The sequence below is a fragment of the Rana temporaria genome, chromosome 2 (genome assembly GCF_905171775.1).
Source record: "Rana temporaria chromosome 2, aRanTem1.1, whole genome shotgun sequence".
NCBI lineage: Eukaryota > Metazoa > Chordata > Amphibia > Anura > Ranidae > Rana > Rana temporaria.
Genome location: NC_053490.1, coordinates 38,542,798 through 38,566,866, shown reverse-complemented (window position 1 = coordinate 38,566,866; position 24,069 = coordinate 38,542,798). Strand labels below are relative to the sequence as shown.

The 24,069-nt window shown below is 44.7% G+C and overlaps 1 protein-coding gene across 1 annotated transcript in view; it reads right to left on the bottom strand.

The window, feature by feature from the left end:
• The window catches only part of TMEM135 (transmembrane protein 135), a 497,220-nt gene that overhangs the window by 435,078 nt on the left and 38,073 nt on the right, over positions 1-24,069 (bottom strand). The window contains exon 2 of the mRNA XM_040340102.1: positions 46-173. Coding sequence (XP_040196036.1) covers positions 46-173 — 128 coding nt within the window. The remainder of the gene's footprint in view (positions 1-45; positions 174-24,069) is intronic.

Genomic DNA, 24,069 nt, shown 5'->3' with positions numbered 1-24,069 from the left:
CATGAAGGTGCCTTTACAGCACAGAGCAAAAATGTACATACTGACCTTAGTATACAGAAGAAGGCAATGTAGAGGCTTCCGTTGGCGGTTAAAAAAGACGTGGAGCGCAGGAGTTCAGGTAGTAATCTGTGCAAGTAGTAATCAAGTTTTCTCCTCCGCAGGAGTGCGGCTGCCTGAAATAGAAGACAAAAGAGCCTTAGGAGGACTAGACATGGAAGAAAAAGATCAACACTAATTCTACCAGGATCCTTAGAACATTTTCTGAATAATATACAAAAAAAGCCTGAGAGTTACAGCATTAAAAATAAACAATAGCTGTTCAAATGTTCTGAGGCTACCAAAGCCTCTCTTTCTCAAGCCAAAACCCTTTGGCTTGAGAAAGAGGCTTGGGCGGCCTGAAAACATGTAGCCCCATCCTCTGACACCACTTCCAGTTTGTTCTGCATCCCAAGGGCATTCAGCTGCCATCTCTTTGGTTTCTGCTTCCTCCATCACAGCGAGGATTTGGGTCCTACTTGTGGACAAGGCAGCAAGTTTTACATGAGACTCCATGCTCCACATGTCACAGACAGCTGCTGACCAGAGTGATATTAAAAAATGCACCATTTCTTATGCCTAGTACACACGATCGGTTTTCCCAACGGTCAAAAGTCCGCCGGGAAAACCGAGAACCTGCCGGTTGCTTTTCCCCGTTTACACACGGCCGGTTTTCCCAACAGGAAAACTGCCGAGCAAAAAAACACAGAGAATCGTGGTAAAAAAAAAAAAAAAAAGAGAACAAGTTTTCATTTTTTGCTCGCAGTTTTCCCGTCGGGAAAACTACTATTGAAACTACTATGGAGCATACACATGGCCGGTTTTCCCGACCAAAAGCAAACATGGCAGTTTTCCCGTCGGGAAAACCGTTTGTGTGTACGAGGCATTATGCACTATGTGAGTTGCTAATTTACATGTCAAAATTATTATGATCACAAAGCTAAATTGGTACCCGTATGACTTGAGAAGATAATAGCTTGGTTTTAACTTACATATGGATAGTTGGGAAAAATGGAGAGGTCCGCACAACTTTGTTTGGCGGTGCTGTGCTGGAAGCACAATACGAAATGCTTACTCAGAAAACAAAAAGTTGCAATGTTATATAGAAATGATGTGATATATAGAAAATATGCAGTACATCTCGGCCTGTGTGTAAAGCAGCCTGTCTGGCTTCCGTCAAGCGGGCTTGCTGGAAAAACAGAAGCTGATCAGCATCCAATCAGCTCTTACAGCCAATGGCTGCAAGCCTTGATCGGTGTGTTCTGGCAGGGGGGCAGTCCCCCTATCAGAACACAATAACAGAGTGGGAAGATTGCTGTACTAACATTGCATAGTTACTACAGTAAGCTCCTCCTGAGCGCCTCAGTTTTTTTCCATTGAACTTGCTGGGTTGAATGGGGGAAAAAAAGGGTGTACCAGGCTTAACTTTTTCCCTACATCCGAACATTTGACCACAAAGCTTTGGGTCTTCTCCCTTTCCGAAACAGCTACTACAAGTTGGTGGAAAGACATTCTTCTTCCTGTCGACAATGGATACTGCACTGGACTCTTCTCCTTTTTGACAATGGATACTGCACTGGACTCTTCTCCTTTTTGACAATGGATACTGCACTGGATTCTTCTACTTCTCGACAATGAATAGTGCAGTGGACTCTTCTTCCCCTCAATAATGGATAGAGCACTGGACAATTCTCCATCTTGAGAACTGATAGAGCAGTGGACTCTTCTTCCCCTCAACAATGAATAGAGCTGAGAGCTAGTCTCCCCCTCAACAATGGATAGAGCAGTGGACCCCCCCCCCCCCACTTCGACAATGAATAGTGCACTGGAATCTTCTTCCCCATAACAGTGGATAGTGCAGTAGACTCCTACTATCCTTCGACATTGGATGCAGCAGAAGACTCCTCTTCCCCATGACAATGGATAGAGCACTGGACTCTTCTTCCCCTCAAACAAAAAATATAGAGCAGTGGACTCCTTTCCCCCTCGACAATGGATAGTGCAGTAAACTCTTATACCACTTTGACAATAGATGGGCCATTGGAATCTTCTTCGCCTCGACAACATATACAGCACTGGACTCTTCTCCTCCCATGACAAGGGAGAGAACAGTGGATGCTAACAAGTGACATCACTGTGCCATTTAATTCATACCCATTGTTGGTCCCCCACATTACAAAGTGGACAGCAATTTGTGATAAAGGACAGGCAAGACCATAGGATGAAAAGGGGAGAAATATTTATGTGTCAGTTTGTAGTTGGTATTTTTCTGCTAATAAGGCTTAGGCGTACATTGTAGGCACTTATGCCTCGTACACACGACCGTTTTTCACGACAAGAAAACTGCAATTTTTTTATATTGGTCGAGAAAACCGGTTGTGTGTTTGCACCCTAGCAGTTTTCTCAACGAAAAAACTGCCCGCAAAAAAATTGAAAACAGCTCTCTTTTTTCCCCATTGTGTTTCACGTCAGTCTTTTTCTCGTCTCAAAAAAGTTGCGTGTATGCTTTTCCGAGGGGGGGAAAAACGCACATGCTCATAATCAAGTATGCAGCCCAGAGGGTGGCGCCATTTGAAAGGAACTTCCCCTTTATAGTCCCGTCATACGTGTTGTACGTCACCGCGCTTTGGTCGGACGTTTTTTTGAATGAACGCGTGTATGCAAGTCAGGCTGGAGAGGATTCACGTCGCGAAAAACAATGGGTTTTTGAATGACAGGAAAAACATTATAAACCAATCTGCTCCTAAGGGCCCTTATAGATGGCTTAAATTTCAGCAGACTCCTGCTGAATTTGCCAAATGAAAGCCACAGGTGGCATTGCAAATACCATTAGGCTCAACCAATGTAGATGAAAAAGCTGACTGAGCTGGGTGGAAATTTATCAGATCAATAGCTGTTTGGCATCTCCAGCAACCACGGGTGCTGCAGCTGCCTGAATACAATAGGAATATACACGGTTATCACGGATGATAGAATTTATTGATTTTGTTCTCCATCTTCTGCAGGTGGAAAGGCCAAAACTCAAGCTAGCTATGCCTGCCGTAATATCGGTCTCTTGCAAGTTATTCAGAACAATATAGGTCCTACGTATAATCCTGTTCCAACTAAAGAACTAGGAAAATGGGAAATATTTCCTTTAAAATGTATTTCAGGTATGCTGAATGGGAGCACAAATATATAGTGGGGGGGGGGGGGGGGATTTACCACAGTTGGCTGAAAATGTTAAATGCACTTTAACACGGTCAGTATATCTTTTACATGGTCACAAATTACATTGTTTTACAACAAGCGCCTCTGTATGCGTTTCTTAAAGCGGGAGTTCACCCGAAAAAAAAAATTTTAACATTAGATTGAGGCTCATTTTGTCAAGGGGAATCTGGTAGTTTTTTTAAAATCGAAGCCGTACTTACCGTTTTAGAGATAGATCTTCGGGACTGGGCGTTCCTATTTGATTGACAGTCTTCCGACGGTCGCATACATCGCGTCACGAGTAGCCGAAAGAAGTCGAACGTCGGTGCGGCTCTATGCGGCGCCTGCGCACCGACGTTCGGCTACTTTCGGAAAATCGTGACGCGATGTATGCGACCGTCGGAAGACTGTCAATCAAATAGGAACGCCCGGTCCCGCAGCCCATACCCGGAAGCGGCGGAGGAGATCTCTCTCTAAAACGGTAAGTACTGCTTTCGATTTTAAAAAAAAACTACCAGATTCCCCTAGACAAAATGAGCATGAATCTAATGTTAAAAATTAACTTTTCGGGTGAACCTCCACTTTAACAGACACAAATGATATTTTACTTGGGCTCGGACTCTTAGGCCTCGTACACACGACCGGATCTGTCCGTTGGGATTTATCCGCGGATCAGTTCCAGCAGACAGATCCGGTCGTGTGTACGGCCTAGCGGACATTTTTTGGCGGAGATTTCTCCAGCCGACGGTTTTCAAGCGGATAAAAATTTCTTAGCATGCTAAGAAATCTATCCGCTGGAAACCTGTCCGTTGGACTGATCCGGTCGTCTGTACAGACTCACCGGATAAGTCCAAGCGATCCCCATCCCTCGCATGCGTCGAAGTGATTCAACGCATGCGTGGAAGTATTTACCACGTCCACGTCACAGCGTATGTTTTCCGCAGGGATTTTGATCTGATGGTGTGTACAGCCATCCGATCAAAATCGGGAGCAGAAATGTCCGCTGGAAACGGTCCAGCGGACCGTTTCCAATGGATATCCTCACGTGTGTACAGGGCCTTACAATGAGAAACATGACAGCAATGGCCTTTTTTTCCAACGCTATGGACACAAACCAGCAACAGTGAATCTAGAAATATTTGTTCACTTCAAAAGAAAACACAAGCCTTGAGCCGCCGCACTTGCTCGATTCGGTGAAGTGCTCCATTCACACATTCTATTAATACCCAAGACTCCACTTTACAAGAAAGAGAATTTGGCTAGGAGGTCAGGGTTTTCTCGGGCCAGGCTCTCCTGGTGACATTTGTAACCTGCACACCCTTGTTCAACAGGGGACAACAACAGCTCTTATCTCAACTGTCCTTCAATGTAACCTATAGATAACTAGAGAATTGCCAACAATTAGTATAGAGAAAAAAAACTCAGCCAAGAGAATGTCATATTAAAGTCAAAGTCCAATAGTCAAAGATGGTCCGATTTCTGGCCAATGTGAAGGCCTCCTTCACACATATGAATTGCAATGTCAGTTATTTAGACTGGTGCCCCAATACAAAAGTGCAGTAAGTTCCAGTGGGGTTACGCTGCAACACAGTGCAACATACATACCACAAAATGCTTAGTTTCCTCTTATTCCCCCTGAATCGGCGTATCTAGCTCATTAGCATATTCAACGCGGAAATCTACGGAAGCGCCACCTAGCGGCCAGCGTAAATATGCACCCTAAGATATGACGGTGTAAGGCCTCGTACACACGGACGGACTGTCCGATGAAAACGGTTCGCCGGACCGTTTTCATCGGACATGTCTGCTGCCGGATTTTGGTCTGATGGTTGTACACACCATCAAACCAAAATCCCCGCGTACAGGATACGCGGTGACGTGGCCACACCGTCGCCGCGGCGACGTGTGCGACCCTGGAAGGTCAATGCTTCCACACATGCGTCGAATCACTTTGACGCATGCGAGGGCTTTCGGCCGAGCGGACATGTCCGGTAAGTCGTACAGACGACCGAACATGTCCGACGGACAGGCTTCCAGCGGACATGTTTCTTAGCATGCTAAGAAACATTTGTCCGCTGGAAACCTGTCCGTTCCGCCGGAAAATTGTCCGGTCGGACGTACAGACGACCGAACATGTCTGCTGAAACTGGTCTGCGGACCAGTTTCAGCAGACATGTTCGGTCGTGTGTACGAGGCCTAAGAGACTTACGCCGCTCGTATCTTAGCCGAATTTATGCGTAACTGATTCTAAGAATCAGCCGCATAGATACGACGGCTCTCATTCGGACTTACGACGGCGTACATGGCGCTACGCCGTCGTAAGTCCTTTGAGAATCTGGGCCATAGTTTAAATCTACAGAATATCGGCACCGGATATCGGCTATCGGCAGTGCCGGCCCAAGACATTGTGCTGCCTGGGACCAAGAATGAAATGCTGCCCCTCCCCCCCAAAAAAAATCACGTCATGGCTCTATACATGTATAAAGAGGACCTGTCATGGCTCTATTCATGTGATAAAGACAAAATTGCTTAAGAAAAGCAACCAATGGTCGGACTTTATAGGCAACATAGACAGGAATAGCAAAAAATATATAATTTTATTACAAAGTAGTTACATAAAACAACATTAAAAAGAAAACCATACAAGATGTCAGGTATGTATTTTGCCTATAAATGTCCCCTCTGCGTCTACGCGTTTCGCCATGAGGCTTCTTCAGGACAGACAAGAGAGGAAAATAGCCAAAGTCATCCGAACCACATAGGCATAGATATATCCTGTACACAGGCTGTCTCCCGGGGGTAAACGCTGCTATCCAATCTGCCATAATGAGTAATAACATTGTACCGGGGGACACGCATGGGGACGGGGCGGTATTAGGATCATAAGAATTTGTGGGTAGAGTAGGAGGGAGCGGCAATGCAGATGGCTGGAGAGGCGGAGTTGCGATCGGAGCCGAGAGCTAGGGGGAACAGATTCCGACGGGCAACCATTCTCGGCACAACAGGTTACTCAGAGGGAGCGGCGCCTGCCTTTCTCACTCGCAGACTGCTCCCCTCCGGCTGTGAGTGTCCTCACAGGCAGTGGAGTGTGCTGTCTGGCGGGCGGCAGAATGCTGCCCCCCTAAAAGTGCTGCCTGGTACCCATGGTACCACCCGGTCCCATCATAGGGCCGGCCCTGGCTATCGGCCTGAAAGTCAGCCAAAAATATCAGTATTGGTCATGGAAAAATTATATCGGTCGACCCCTAATAGGGGCACTCATGCAGGCTTGAATCCGAGCTGCACTACCTGCGTCCATAGACACAAACAACGTCACAGGATTTGATTGACAGCAGTGGAAGCCAATGGCTTCTGCTGCCTCAGTAAAGATTGTGAGAGAGGGAAGAGCCGTTACAGTCAGGCACAGTATAAGGGTCATCTGGGGGGGGGGGGGTAATGCTACCTAAACAATTTGTCTTAATGCAGGGAATGCATGAAGGTAGAAAAAGTGGTTTTAGAACCACTTCAAACAAACAAAGGGTGTAAATCTACTTTAAGATGATAATTTCTCCGTTTTAGACTTTCACAGTTCAACAAAAAAGCGTTTGCTACCATGTTCCATGTAAAAGACATGACAGAATAATCTCGCATCAAGCAAAAACACATTTTCATCACATTGTATTAAGCTCCTTGTCTAACCAGCCCATCTCTCCACTCCGCACACGCACAGCGCATATGTGAATGATCGCAGATAGAGATGTCAGAGAAGAAAGCCGATCGCCCTCAGCTCACTTTATAACACACACTGTATACAAACAATTCTCACTCTGATTACATAACTTTAAACATCTCAAACTCCGCAGCGTACACTTTATAACACATGCCAAGTTTGCTTTTAAAGGAAAAAATAACATAAAATGCTCAAGCATGTCAGAAACATTTAGGGCCTTATTAAGCAAAAAATGAATAAATAAAAACAGTAAAAATACAAAAGCCATCTTAAAGCAGAGTTCCACCCAAAAATGGAACTTTAGCTTTTCGGAATCCTCCCCCCTCCGGTATCACATTTGGCAACTTTTAGGGGGGGTAGCAGATACCCAACTAATACAGGTATTTTGCTCCCACTTCCGGGCATAGATAGCCAAGGCACCCGCGGATATCTACGCCATGTCCGACGCCTCCTCCGTCCCCACCGCTGTCTTCTGGGAGACACACAGATCCCAGAAGACAGTAGGACCAGTGGGATTGCGCAGCGCAAGCCGCGAATGCACAGTAGAGAACCAGGCTGTGAAACCACGAGGCTTCACTTCCTGATTGCCTTACCAAAGATGGCGGCGCATCCACCCGAGAACCGAGGGACAGATCAGCTTCGTGTGCCGACATCGCGGGCGCCCTGAACAGGCAAGTGTCCTAATTTTAAAAGTCAGCAGCTGGAACTCTGCTTTAAAGCGGAGGTTCACCCTAAAACTTTTTTTTTTTATGTACCATCCCATCCAGCATACTTGCGTCAGCTATAGTATGTTTTTTGTTTTTTTTTCGCCGCTGTATTTACCGTTTAATCGCTCAGTTTAGTTCCAGACTCCGGCGGGGAAATAGGCGTTCCTATGAAGAGAGGAACATGATTGACGTCCGGCTATGGCGCGTCACGCGTTCTGAAAATAGCCGAAATAGGACTCGGATATATACGGCGCCTGCGCAGTCAGCTCCTAGTCTGTGTGCAGGTGCCGTATAGCGCCGTGAAGAGCCGAGTCCTACTCTGGCTATTTTCGGAACGCGTGACGCGCCATAGCCGGACGTCAATCATGTTCCCCTCTTCATAGGAACGCCTACTCCCCGCGGGAGTCTGAAACGAAACTGCACGATTAAATGGTAAATACAGCGCAAAAAAAAAAAAAAACATACTATAGCTGACGCAAGTATGCTGGATGGGATGGTACATAGATGTTTTTTAGGGAGTAAGGGAGGTTATAACCCCTCTCCATTTTCTTTGCCATCTGTGTCCGATAGGGGAGATTTTCCTTCACTTCCTGTTACATAACCAAAATAAGAAGAGAAGTAATCCCTCCAAAGTAAAGGAATCCCAGCGTGTCACCAGAACTAGTGCCCCCATTGGAAGATTTCCCTTTATTACTGTTCTGATGGCAACCCAAAATGTAGGATTTTCTTTTACTTTTGATGATAACAGCAAACAGGACAAAAAGAGGGGAATAGCCCTAATTCTTGGGACACACAGCCCAGCAGGCTGAACGAAAAAAACAAACCTGGAGGAGCTTGCTGATGTGATGTAAGTACAGTGATTTTCCCGCTGAGCTATTGTGTTCTGACAGGGGGTAAAACCTTCCAAATCTCAAGTGATTAATAATATTTAATATCATAAGTGATCGATAGGAAATCATGTCCCTTGCACTGATTTTTGTGTCTTGTGACAACACTAAGGCCCCGTACACACGAGGGGATCTCCGCTGGAAACGGTCCACCGGACCGTTTCCAGCAGAGATTCCTCCTCCGGATTTGGATCCGATGGCTTGTACTCACCATCGGATCAAAATCCGCGTGGAATTCTTCCGCGGTGACGTGTCGCGCAGTCGCCGCGATGATGACGCGGCGACGTGCGCGACGCTGGAAGGTAAGTACTTCCACGCATGCGTCGAATCATTACGACGCATGCGAGGGAGGGGAGCGGACGGATTGATCCGGCGAGTCTGTACAGACCACCGGATCAATCCGCTGGACCCGATTCAAGCGGATAGATTTCTTAGCATGCTAAGAAATTTATATCCGCTTGAAATCGATCCGGCCGAGAAATTTCCGCTGATAAATATCCGCTAGGCCGTACAGACGACCGGATTTATCCGCTGGAACTGATCCGCGGATTAATTCCAGCGGATAGATCCGGTGGTGTGTACGAGGCCTAATGCCTTGTACACACGATTGGAATTTCCGATGAAAAAAGTCAGATGGAATTTTTTCATCCGATATTCCGACCGTGTGTGGGCCCCATCGGACTTTTTTCCGTCGGAGTTTAGAAATAGAACATGTTTTATTTTTTTCCGATGGAAAAAAATCCTAAATAGGAAATTCCAATCGTCTGTGTGGAACTCCAACGGAGAAAAAAAAACATGCATGCACAGAATCAAGTCATTGCATGCTCAGAAGCATTAAACTTCATTTTTCTAGGCTCGTCGTAGTGTTTTACGTCACCGCGTTTTGGACGGTCGGAATTTGGTCTGTATGCAAGACAGCTTTAACAGAATTCAGACAGAAAATTCCATCGGATTTTATCCCATCGGAAATTCCGATCGTGTGTACAGGGCATTAGGCTTTAGGCTGGTTTCACACCTATGCAAATTGGATGCGGCTTACACCAATGTGCATTACATTTTAAAATACGTTCATTCGCACTACGCATTGCCCAAAAAAACATGTGCATTTTCTAGGTAGTGCAGTCCGACAAATTCAGGCCCATTATCTTCTATGGGAACACATCTGATTCGCAGATGCATTCCGTTCTGAACAGGATAAAATCCTGACCTGATCAAAAACTGACGTGAAAAGCTGAACAACTGATTTTTCTCTTTGCAGGGAAAACAGAACTGGAATTCACACCGGGCTGGTATGAACCCAGCCTCAAAGTGGATGTAAGCCCACTCTCATTTCTAAATTACTTCCATAGGGCTAATCTATAGGGATATATATGCCTCCTGCATGTATCCTTCCTTACCTGTCAAATATCTCCCCTTTAGCTGTTTGGAGCCCTGCAATACTCCAGATTCTGTGCGCAGGTCTGTTGTCCAGGGCTTGGTGGGTGGAGTCGTGATCTTGGTAGACTCCCCGCCCACCTCTACACTCCCCTTGGCCAGGCATTGATATTTCTTACACTCAACTTCTGCTGGTCTCGTGGATTATGCCCCATGATCACCAACATCCAGTCAAAACCCTGGAAAGTCATCACATGACTTCAGTATGCCCAATCATGCTGACGTGTGGAGCAGCCAATCCTGGGAGAGCTGGAGAAGAAAGGAGGGGGGGATGTGAAGTACATAGAATGCCTCGCTCACACTCGAACGTGAGATAAGGAAATCACATGTCTGTCACAGCAAGGGGGGAAAAAGGGACACCTATTTCTCTGTGTGTCTGTTTTTATTAGGGCTGTGCAAATTAACTTTTAATCAATTGATTAATCTTTAATCTTTTTGATCGATTAAAATTCTTTTGATTGGTACTCACCTCTCCGCTGGCTTCCGGGTCTTCAGGGAGTTCCGTCGGAGATCCAGTAACGTCACGGACACCGGCGGGGTTTGCCGTGTCCATCTGAAGGGCTCCTTTGCTGTGCCTTCATATCTGCATGCCGGCGGGACCTTACTATCTGCCACACGCAAGGGCTGTTACACTTCCCTCTATCACAGGGGTCTCCAAACTTTTCAAACAAAGGGCCAGTTTATTGTTCTTTAGCCTTTAGGAGGGCCGGATTGTGGCCAGCAGGGGGCAGAAAAAGCCCTGGGCCCAGCATTGGTGAGATTAAATATGGCCTCACAGTTTGCGATCAGTAGTATAAGGTGTAGTGTCCCTATTAGTAAGAATAATTGTATCTCATCATTGGTATCAGTGGAAGAAAAAGTGCCCCCTTGTTGGAGTCAGTGGGAAGGATAGTGCCTCATATCAGTGGGAGGAATAAAGCCCTAAGGGCCGGATAAAGGCTAGCAAAGGGCCACATCTGGCCCTCGGGCCGCAGTTTGGAGACCCCCTGCTCTATCACTTCCCTCTATCAACCTGGGATTCTACAACCATCCACTGGGAGTTGTGATAGTTCCCTTCATGGGACATCTACATGCCGACGGACTGATGTTAACCTCTCCTCATCTGGATTCAGCAGTGGTATCGTTGTGCACATTTTTATACTAGTATCATACTTAGCTACATGTTTTTATGACTGCTTTTGGTACCGTTTGGTATTACTCACACCATTTTTACAGTTTATGTAGCTACATCGATTTTATCTCCAGTGCAATATTTATTTGGTTACCTACTTGAAGACTATAAAAGTTTTAATGCTATTCCCATTGAGCGCTGCCTTTGTGTGTTTTTTGTATCCTGCTATCCATTTTTCAAGTGGTTGGTAGCTGCACTGGGAATCTGCCTGCAAGGAGATCAGCTAAAAGTAGTTGGATCTGTATGTGCGTTATAGTTAATCGAAATTAGTCGATTAATCGATTAAAAAAAAAACTATTAAATCGAACAGAAAATTGTTGATCAGTAATAGCCCTAGTTTTTATCCTACTGAAGAAAGATCAGACTACAATGTACTTAGCCTAAATCGTAAATATTCCTAGAGTATTCTGATCTGTGCCAAAATTTGGACTAAACAACAATTAATTTATCCCTATTAACAGAGCTGTACTGAGCTCCCGCAGAAAATGCATTTCGAAGGCTCGGGTTCAAGGCCTTAGAAAAGGGAAGGATATGCAGGCTTGCCAGATGCAGAAGACCGAAGCCAACATAATTTAGAGGCAATCAGAAGGTAGGCTGCATACGGTTCAGAGTCAATTCCAATCCAAAATAGTTACGGTATTTATCGGCCTATTGTGCGCCCCGGCGTATAGCACGCACCCCCGAACTTGAAGGAAAATTCATGGGAAAAAAAAAATACTTACAGTTTGGATGCCCCTCGTCGGTGTCTTGCCCATCGTCCATCGCGTCCATCGGCGGCCTAGTCCGGTCCGGCGTCCCTCTGCGGCCATCATGGTGTCCTCCCTGCTCGATCCCTGCTTCCCGCGCTGTGTTTGAACCACTGCGCCGACATATACCGAGCGCAGTACACTCGGATATAGTCGGGCAGGCTCAGGTCCTCTTGTGTAAAGGACGTATAGGACGCACAGGACGTGACCGCGAGAGGAGCCGAGCCTGCCCGACTATACTGCGCTCGGTATATGCCGGCGCAGTGGTTCAAACACAGCACGGGAAGCGGGTATCGGTGTATATCGCGCACCCACGATTTTGCCCTGATTTTCAGAGCAAAAAACTGTGCGGTATACGCCGATAAATACGGTATGTGTTTCTGGAAAGTGCCTTTAAAAAAAAGATATGCAGTTCACGTTTTTTGCTTTTTTTTTTTTATTTAGCTTAGCTGCTTTCAGAATAAGTAATGTTTTGGTAAAGCGACTATGGTTCTCACAGCTGCCGTTTTCATTGCTGCTCATGAGCCATTAATTTGGTGAATAACAAGCGCCGATAGCGGCCTCATTAGTCAAGGAACGGCCCGGGTTTTAGTCACAACAGCCATAACACATAAATTAACTTGGCTGAACGGAACGACCTTTGCCTACACTCCGTAAGAAAGTTCCATCGACTCCCAGGTGGATTTCAGGAATGAAGCTGTTTAAATCCAATATAAACTAACTAAATAATGATTTCCACTGCACTGGCTCTAATGTCTGTGTAGGAATGTGTGAAAGAAGGCATGTTGTTTTCATAGTAACTAATAGCCCCAGAGGTTTTGTCCTGGGTTGTTTTTTTTTTGAGCGAACCTGCAATTTTAAAAAGTCTGAAACTAATAGCATGGATTAAAGGGTCGGTCCATCCAAATATGATATTTAAGGTTTTGGTGGATGCTGGGAAATTTAAACCATCTAGTGATTTGCTATATCCCTTAGCCTAGTCTGGTGACAAGAACTCTACGCTGGAGTTCACAGGTCTGCCATGGCTGCTGTAAGGGGTTCCACCCTTGCCGACAGATATTTTTTTATTTATTCTGCATTATGAAGAACTGTTTAGGAGACGGAGGATCACACAAAAGGTCTATAGAACATATGTCAAACACAAGGCCCGCAAGTCTTATCTGGCCTGCCAGGCCTTGCCATTTGGCCCATGCACCCAGTTTTGTAGCCAGAACATGGCAGGGGAGTTGGGGAGTTGCACGTTGTGCATAGCACACCCCTATACCCTGCACACCCCAAACGCTACACACCGTAGCATGTAGCATACACCTGAACGCTGCACGTAGTGTACTCCTAAACCCTGTACCCTGTATGTAGCATACTCCTAAACCCTGTATGTAGCATACTCCTAAACCCTGTACCCGGTATGTAGCGTACTCCTAAACCTGCACCCTGTATGTAGTGTACTCCTAAACCCTGTATGTATCATACTCCTAAACCTGCACGTAGTGTACTCCTAAACCCTGTATGGAGTGTACTCCTTAACCCTGCACCCTGTATGTAGTGTACTCCTAAACCCTGCACGTAGTGTACGCCTAAATGCGCAGCCTGTATGTAGCATACTCCTAAACCCTGTACCCTGTATGTATCGTACTTCTAAACCTGCACCCTGTATGTGGCGTACTCCTGAACCCTGTATGTAGCATACTCCTAAACATGCACCCTGTATGTAGCGTACTCCTAAACCTGCACCCTGTATGTAGCTTACTCCTGAACCTTGTATGTAGCGTACTCCTGAACCCTGCACCCTGTATGTGGCGTACTCCTAAACCTGCACCCTGTATGTGGCGTACTCCTAAACCTGCACCCTGTATGTGGCGTACTCCTAAACCTGCACCCTGAATGTGGCATACTCCTAAACCTGCACCCTGAATGTGGCATACTCCTAAACCTGCACCCTGAATGTGGCATACTCCTAAACCTGCACCCTGAATGTGGCATACTCCTAAACCTGCACCCTGAATGTGGCATACTCCTAAACCTGCACCCTGAATGTGGCATACTCCTGAACCCTGTACGTAGTGTACTCCTAAACTTGCAACCAGTATGTAGCGTACTCCTGAACTCTTACATATAGTGCACCCCTGAACTCTGCACTTGGTACATAGGGCAACCCTGAAACTGCACTCTGTATGTAGCACACCCCAGCTAAAACCAGCCCTTTGAGGGCAACTATATTGCTAATGTGGCTGGAAATAAATTAGTTTGACACATGGGAACACCCAAATCTTCAGAAATATTACCAGTAACAATAAAAAAGGAGCTCTTCTGGCTAGATATACAAGAAGCCAGTAAGTGACTCAACCAAACAGGCTGCACTTATAGTTATTTGAACTGTTATGCTCCATGCACACAGGATGTTCAAAAAAGATTGCTGGCAGGAAACACTGCTTTAAAAAACGCACTTTTAATAGCGTTTTTTTAATGCGTTTATGCACGTTTTTCTTTTCTTTTATTTATATTACTTTTTTCACACTAATATTGACACTTTGGGCCCAATTTGTGAGGCCTCTCAGCCGGATTGCTTCAACAGCATATATACGGCCCTATGTAAACACTTTTCTGTGCTGAGAGCACAGTCTCCAGAGGGGACTGGTAAGCTCCCAATGCATACTTGCGATCTAACTGGGAGCTTTCCGATCCTGTGACAGCCAACCACAGCAGTCACATGACCTGAATGCCCACCTCCCGGCATTTAGAAGCTCTTGGGCTGGGAGGCGACAGCGGGAAGGGGTTAATAACATCTGTCCTGTATACTTAAAGTTTTTGGACGTGTGTAGTACATCCAGTTTCCAAAACGGTTAAGGGCCCATGCACACTTATGTATTTTGCAACACACGGCTATGCTATGAGTGAGTGAGTGAGAAACCTATATAGCGCAACACATGCGAACTGAATCGCCTTTGGGCGCTTAGTAAGCTTTCCCTACTGTAATTTTGCCCTCAGAAAAGATGGGTTTTGAGTTTTTTTCTGAAGGCCAGGTGATTCACCTCCAACCGGATGCTGGTTGGTAGAGCGTTCCATAGTCTAGGTCCTTGGATTCCAAATCTTCGTTCTCCTTTGGACTTGTATCTAACCATCGGTTAGGCGTCCATCGGTTGAATTTTAAAGCAAGTTCTAAATTTTTGGACCGAAGGAGAACTGACCGATGGGGCCCACACAAGGTCGGTTTGGACCGACCGTGTGTACGCGGCCTTAGGCTCCATGCACACATGATGATCAAAAAAGATAGCTGGCAGGAAACGCAGCATTTTTTTTTTATGCGTTTATGCACGTTTTTCTTTTCTTTTATTTATATTACTTTTTTCACACTAAGATTGACACTTTGGGCCCAATTTGTGAGATACTGTATATGCGAGGCCTCTCAGCTGGTGGGCTTCAACAGCATATATACAGCCCTATGTAAACACTTTTCTGTGCTGAGCGCAGAGGGGACTGGTAAGCTCCCAATTTATACTTGCGATCTAACTGGGAGCTTTCCGATCCTGTGACAGCCAACCACAGCAGTCACATGACCTGAATGTCCACCTCCCGGCATTTAGAAGCTCTTGGGCTGGGAGGCGACAGCAGGAAGGGGTTAATACCATCTGTCCTGTATACTTTAACAAAGTTTTTGGACGTGTGGAGTACATCCAGTTTCCAAAACGGCTAAGGGCCCATGCACACTTATGTATTTTTGCAACAAAACCGAAACTTTCGGATGGGACCAGCACAAAAATGTTCTTGTACTATTGATACCAGATTGTACGAATTTCATTTAATCAGTACAGTTGTCGTTCAAAAATACAATAAAATACATTATATCACTTCAGAATTTTTATCCTGTCGTACGAGAATTTTTGTAACTTTGGTAACCTCTTTATTTTAAATATGAAACATGCAAAAAACAAAAAAGGAATTCTTTGAGGATTCGAAAAAAAAAATAAGTTGCGGCGGCGTAGTGTATCTTAGATACGCTGCGCCTGGCGGAATAATGCGCCGAGGTACGTGAATCTACCCCAAAATGTTTTTTCGTATGATCGTGTGTACGGGCATACGACGTGTTAGGACTACATAAATTAAATAACACCTTCGGCTTCCTTTCCTTTTCATACCAGGAGGAGGTGTTTTGAGATTGCAGGGAATAATGCTAACGAATGACAGTCCAAAGGCAGAAGACGTTATCAGCTCACACGATTTATAGCTGGGTGAACAGCGAATGTTTTTCATTTGTTGAAAATAATAATGCACTTTTAATGGTGTATTTAGGGTGGAACTCCGGTCGTTTTTTCTGTTTATTAAAAGTCAGCAGCTACAAAAAGTGTAGCTGCTGACTTTTTATAAACATACACTCACGTATCCAGCGTTGTCATCACCAGAACCGCCGCTTCTCTCCCTCTCCTTGGTGCAGGCATTTTAACTGTGGGCAACGGGCTGTGACAGCTTCTGGCTTCACGGCCGGGTGAGCACGGGGCATGCGTGAGTCGCGATACGCCTGCTGAATAGCCTGGCAGTCTTCTGACACTTGTCACACTGCATGGAAGGAGGGGGAAAGGAGAACTTCTAGGTGATCTGAGCGGAAGAGGGAGCAGGTACCTGTCAAAACTAGGTAGCCCCCCCCCCTCCAAAAATTTTTTTTACATGACCTTGAGTTGAGCTTTGTTTTAACAGGCCATGAAGTCTAGTACACACCGTCCGGTCCAAAAAAAAAACACACGGCTACGATATGTGTAGTGGTGTCATTCCTTGTGGATGGCACCCCAAGTTTCTGCCCAGAAAAGTGCCGGGCACAATGCACCACAGCACACCACAATGCACACACCATATGTTCTGGTGTGTTGCCGTGCTACAAAAGGATCATGTGTTTTTTTTTTGATCCGTTGCAATGCCCTTAACTTTATTTTTGTTTTGTAGCTTTAAGAAGCTGAATGTTTTCCATCCAGCAATCAGTAATAATAACGTAATATTTCACAATCTGAAACCTTTAATAACCAAGCTTTGCTCCAGAGCGAAACAAAAAAAATCTTCTCTGGCTTTGTAGGGAACAACCAAATGGTTTTGGCCAGTGTCTTACCGGCTGTAGATTCCAGCGTCAGCAACGGCTGCCAAACCCAAATGAAAAAGGTCTCCTAAGTAAGATGAATATGGAATGTTCTGCCAGTTATCAAGTTGCGAGCGTTGTTTATTATCTCATGTTAAAATAAGAAAAAAAAATAAAAGCCTTTCGCTTGGAATAATTTGCAATATCTTATTCTATGCCAGAGGAATCAGTCTAAGACCATGGCAGTTATATTTCTAAACAGGCCTTGGCAATGGGGTTGAATATGCAACACCGTGCAGTTTAAAGATCTGAACTCTCGTACTGTTCTTGATGTGTTACGCCTTAAAACAGCATTTCATCAATCACATCGAGCCAGTTCACGTAAATTAAAAACAGAACTAGCATTTCATTGCGTTTGTTTATGCTGTGCCACCCTTGCGGGATTATCGCCTGCAAATATTATCGCCAAGCAACGCCATTAAAGAGGACCCCCACCCCAATGATTAAAAAAAGACACAGTTTAAATGTTTTTGATGTGCCTAAAAGGCTGAACTCTTGGCAGATAAATGGCAAAAATTCATGCAGATATGTATTCAATAACAGATAAAGTAGTCCTAAAAAGGTTGAAGGTTTTTACCTTCATGCATTCTGTGTGCAGCAGCCCCCCCTAATACTCACCGGAGCCACTGATCTAGCGCTGTGCAAGAGCGCCTCAGCCTTTTGGGGACACTCCCTCCTCATTGGCACCCACTGCTGTCCACCAATGAGAAGAGACAGGGGGCAGTGCTGAGCAGCGGCTGTGTGTGTGAATGTCTTAGTTATTAATATCTTAATATTCCAAATCGCACACCTTTCTGGAGAAACGGCTCAAAATGACAAAAATGGGTGCTGAAGCGATCACCAGTCCCGCCCCGCTGAGGAAGTTGCTACAACGTAACGCGTATGGGGGAAGGAGCCTGAAGTCGCTTGCTGCCATCTCTGAGAAGACACATGCTGTGTGTATTTCCTTTCTGCCGTTTTGCCTTTCGGGCTAATGTGAGTAGCCTGTTAATGCCTTTTTAATAAACCTAAACCGTTTTTAAAGCAGAGAGCACTTAGATCTGTTATTTCTCTTATCCTCGATCTCAATGCTGCAGAGCCTAAGAAGTTTGCTATCCACATATTGCACCAATCTGTCTATCGATTTCTGCTGGTATGACTGCCTGGTAAAACAGGGGTCCACACCTTAAGGTGAGAGTAGCCATTCTTAATGGTGGAGGGATCACTTATTTAAAGTTAAAGTCACCGGTGAAGATTTGGAGTGGTTGTCACCCTATTCCTTTTGAATTTTTCACTTTTAGGACTGTTTTTTTGCATTATTTATGCACCATTTATGATTAATTTGTTATCGGTATAACAACTGTGTTTTGCACTTTAGATTACTTGTATTTATATTGCGCTGCACTATTTCCTATACATTTTTGATCACCAGCTGGGAACTGGAACAACAAACCATATTATAGTGCCGTCCCCTTTATAGTGCCGTCCTACGTGTTTTACATCACCGCGCTTTGCTAGATAATTTTTTAAAAATGATGGTGTGTAGGCAACGTAGTTTTTAATGATGAAGTTGGGAAAACATCGTTTTTTGGACATGCTGAAAAACAAAGTTTTTTTCATGCTGAAAAATGATCGTGTGTACGCGGCATCAGAGTTAATTTACTAAAACTGGAGAATGCTAAATCTGGTGCAGCTCTTCATAGTAGCCATTCAGCTTCTAACATCAGCTTGTTCAAGTAAGCTTTGACAAAAAAAAAAACACTGGAAGCCGATTGGTTTCTATGCAGAGCTGCACCAAATTTTGGACTCCCGTTTTGGTAAATCAACCCCATTGCTTCCAGTTATAGAGAAGCGTGCGACTTCATGTGGCTGCGCTGGTAAGGAAGGGGTGTTGAAATGTTTGGTGGACTAGCTGCCTACAATTGTCTACAAGCTGGTCTGCCATAGACCCTATTTCATTGTATAGTAAGAGCCATCAATCTGGCTCTGGACAGTGAAATCAGAATTTGCTACTGCTCACAGGTCGGGGGGTCTTATTTCGCTTTTTGCCTTGTGGTCGATCCAGCTCTGTTGGAAATCTGAGGACAAAACCTCCTTCAAAGAAAATAAAAAGCTTTTGGGCAGGAAATTGGCTTTAATATACTTTTAGAAAAGAACCTCAAAGTATAGTAAAATACTTTAACTAATGTTGTAGTGCTCAACTTTTTCCTTACTGTGTATTTGGTCTCGAGAGAAACAAAGAAAAATGTTGACGAAACAAAGTGATCGTGAGCTTTAGAACTATGCTGTCAAGACCAAAATCCACTGATGGAGAACGCTAAAGCCCGCTGGAATTTAAAGTCCCGACATAAGTACAATGCATTAGTTGTTATTATGTCTGCCATGACAGCTTTAGACATTAACGTCCAGTGAGGAATTTGGTGCAAAATCCAGTCTTTCATTGGATTACTATAGGAGAACTATACAAATGTAGTCTGCCAGCTTTTTACAACCTCGCATTCGAAAGACATTTCATAGAACTTTCAAAATGTTTCTTGAGATATAAGATATTGCCTTTCTGTATGATGTTTCTAGCGTTGCTGGAGATACGTTGCTAAATATTGCCTGATGTATACACCGCAGATGACATTCCAGTTTCATTACCATGACAAATACAAACTGGCCAAGAAAATCAAACAGAGGGGCTCGAGTATGACTCAGAAGAGTTTTGGGAATCTGATCATACTCGAGCCCAATTTTTCTTATTTTAGTAGATGAAGAAGATTAATGCAAATGATATAAAAGACTGTAAGCATAACTAATCAATTACTTATTCAAGTCGTAAGAGGACTGGGAATGTAAAATAAATAAATCACTCTTCTAAGAAACCGTCCTTAGGCAGTCTATCATATATCCCCTTTTTGGTTTTCAGTAAGACATTGAAGCCTGAAAGGACAACATTTTGTACTTAAATTTTAGCTGCCCAGACATGTATGTGCACAATTCAATATCTTAGAGCAGTGATTTTCAAACTGTGGCCCTTTGCTTGCCTTTATCTGGCTCCTGGGGCACTTTTTCTCACAGTGGCACCAACAATGTTTTAATTCCTGCTACAGAGACCAACGTTGGGGCACTATTTCTCCTACTGACACCAACGTTGGGGCACCATTTCTCCTACTGACACCAATGTTGGGGCACTATTTCTCCTACTGACACCAATGTCGGGGCACTATTTCTTTTATTGACACCAATGTTGGGGCACCATTTCTTCTATTTACACCAATGTTGGGGCACCATTTCTCCTACTGACACCAATGTTGGGGCACCATTTCTTCTATTGACACCAATGTTGGGGCACCATTTATTCTATTTACACCAATGTTGGGGTACCATTTCTCCTACTAACACCAACGTTGGAGCACTATTTCTCCTATTGATGCCAAAGTTGGGGCACCATTTCTCCTATTGGCACCAACGTTGGGGCACTATTACTTCCAATGACGCCAACAACGGGGCATAATTTCTCCCACTAACACCTACGACGGGGCACTATTCCTCCTACTAACACCTACGATGGGGCACTATTCCTCCCCGTAATACCAAATATGCGTTGTTTACTCCCACTGAAGCCAGGACAATTTCTACGTCAAATGGCCCCCTTAAGTCTAAAAGGACAGAAAACTGGCCCTTTGTTTAGAAACTTTGGAGACCCTTGGCTTAGAACAACTGACTGGGACATTGGCCTTATGATGTATGCATTTTGCAGGACATGAAAGACCAGCAGTCCCCACTTACTGCTCATGGCATACTGCCCATCAATTTTGTTACCCATTGGCTTGTTCACTAGCACACAATGCTGCAGCCACACCTTCTTACAAAATTTTGCTGAAATCTGCAATATTTTATATCCAGTTACTTTGATTATTGTTCTAGTTTGAGCACTTGTCCCTGGATATTTTTGTTAACCTGTCTGCAGTCTGCCCTCAAGTTCTGCCTAACCACCAACTATGCCTATATACTGCTTGACCTTCAGCCTAAAGCCTAGTACAGACTATCTTTGGGAAAATCCAGGCAGGCTGTCATGTGTCTTTTACTAAGGAGTGGCTTCCAACTGGTCACTCTACCATACGGGCCTGAATTGGTGGAGTGCTGCAGAGATATTTGTTCCTCTGAAGGGTTCTCCTCTCTCCACAGAGAAATGCTGGAGCTCTGTCAGAGTGACCAACAGGTTCTTGGTCACCTCCCTGACTATAGCCCTTCTCTCCCAATTGCTCTGTTTGGCCGAGCGGCCCGCTCTAAGAGGGATCCTGGTGGTTCCAAACTTCTTCCATTTATGGATGATGGAGGCCACTGTGCTCATTGGGACCTTCAATGCTGCAGAAATATTTCTGTACCCTTCCCCAGATCTGTGTCTCAATACAATCCTGTCTTGGAGGTCTACAGATAATTCCATAGACTTCGTGGCTTGGTTTGTGCTCTGACATGCACTGTTAACTGTGGGCCCTTATATAGGCAGGTGTGTGTGCCTTTCCAAATCATGTCCACATGTGGACTCCAATCAAGTTGTAGAAACTTCTCAAGGATGGTCAGTGAAAACAGGATGCACCTGAGCTCAATTTTGAGTGTCATGGCAAAAGGTTGTGAATACTTATGTACATGGGATTATTTTCATAGTAAAGTGGAGGTTCACCCGGAAATAACATTTTTTAACCTTAGATTCCTGCTCATTTTGTCTAGTGGAATCGGCTAGTTTTTTTTAAATCAAAGCTGTACTTACCGTTTTAGAGATGCATCTTCTCCGCCGCTTCCGGGTATGGGCTGCGGGACTGGGTGTTCCTATATTGATTGACAGTCTTCCGACAGGCTTCCGACGGTCGCATCCATCGCATCACGATTTTCCGAAAGTAGCCGAACGTCGGTGCGCAGGCGCAGTATAGAGCCGCACCGACGTTCGGTCTCTTTCGGCTACTCGTGACTCGATGGATGCGACCGTCGGAAGCCTGTCGGAAGACTGTCAATCAAAATAGGAACGCCCAGTCCCAAAGACCATACCCGGAAGCGGCGGAGAAGATCGCTCTCTAAAACGGTAAGTACAGCTTCGATTTTAAAACAACTAGCCGATTCCCCTAAACAAAATGAGCATCAATCTAAGGGTAAAACATTTTTTATGGGTGAACTCCCGCTTTAAGTAAATTTGCAAAGATTTCAAACAAACTTCTTTCACATTGTCATTTGTCATTATGGGGTATTGTTTATAGAATTTTGAGGAAAATAATCAATTGAATCCATTTTGAAATAAGGCTGTAACATAACAAAATGTGGAAAAAAGTGAAGCGCTGTGAATACTTTCTGGGTGCAATGCAAGTCCAGGGGAAGAGTTTGGTTAACAATAAAAGAAACACCTAGGCTGATGTTGGGGACAGCTGACCATTGAAGAGTTGGAGTCAGAATGGGCAGAACCACAGGTGAAAGGTTTTCTGTTAACAGTAGGAAGAAGCCTATTTAAAGTTTTAGCCATTATCTGTGACCAGCACTGCCGAGATGAGCTGGTTATTAGCGGAGGTCCTATTGAAGATACTCATAGAGCTGAATAGGTAGCTATGGCAGCAATTCTTCTAACAAAAACTTCTTCTGCGCAGGGCTGATCAAAGATAAACTCTTAAAGTTTCAAAAAGTCCTCTGCCCACCTAGCAGATGTCTGTAAATCAGAGAGCAGCCCCCTGCTGTGAGTAGTTGGAAAGAGCTTAAAGAAACCCTTTCCTTTTCCAGTGCTACAGAATCCACTGCCAAATATAAACTATTCATCTTTTAAAAAAACTCACTGGTGCATAATCAGTGAACAAAAAATTTGCTCCAGTCTGTCCCGAGACCCAGTTATTCCCCATAGGATGCTGCCATCTTGCCAGCTGTCAATTGTAGTTTCCACGTTAAAGACACCTCTTCTCCTCCTGAGCAAGTCACATGTCCCCGATTTGTGAAAGGCAGCCGGCATACATCAGCATCAAGGTGAAGTGTTTAGACATGAAGATGAGAGATTAGCTGCTGATTTTAAGAAAAAAGTCAAAATTTGTCTGCGTGTTTTGAGGAAGGGCAAAGTGTGTTGGAAACAAGCCGATGAAGTGGTTTTTAAAAATACAAAAAAGATCACATGCCACGAGAAAGGAAACGTTCACTTTTCCCATTGCTGGAGAACGTCTTTAAAAAAAAAATCTGTAGTCAAATCTGGAAATAAAACCTTACAGGGGCCAATAACCTATTTGCAGAGCAGCTCAGTTTTTAAGGCTCCATTCACACCTAGGCGTTTTGACGCCCAACGCCCGACGCTATTGCAGCCTGAAATACGCTGGAGGGGTGATTTAACATTGTCGGCTATGGAGATGGTTCACATCTCCAAGCCGAACGCCGAAACGCTGTACGCTTGAAGCTCAAAACAAGTTCCTGACCATTTTTTTCAGGCGGCTTCGGCGGTCGACCACAGCCGACAATGTGTAAATCACCCCTCCAGCGAAAAACAGGAAATCGCGGGACAAAACGCCGCAATTTCAGGTGTGAATGGAGCCTTATTGAGATGTCGCTGCAATGCATCTGGAAGGCCTTCCATGGTGCATGATGGAAAAACTGCCAATACCAAGAAGCTTCTGACAGCACATATTCATATTTCAGCTTCAAACCTTTCTTGGAAGTGTGAATGTGACTGAATACACAAGAAGCAGAGATAGGCCGGGTTCACACTTGTAGGACAAACGCTCCGACATTGGGAGCTCATGTCGCATAACGTGTGAAAATCAATGTTTCCCTATGAGAGCCATCTTAACTGGTCTGACACAAGTCAGTCCGACTCCCTGCACTACTTTGGTCCGACTTTGGTCTTACTTCAGCCCATTGAATATCATTGAAGTCGGATCAAAGTAGGATCCTTGTCCTAATCATCTGACTTGTGGCACCATGGTGATTACAGCAGCAGTAAGGCCCCTTTCACACTTGTACGACTTCAAAGTCGTGCGACTTTGCCGCGATTTTGGATCAGTACTACTTTGCCACAACTTTGGCATTAACCAATATAAAAATACATGGTGTGAGGTCATTCCTTTTCCTGCCATAGTATTTTCTAGT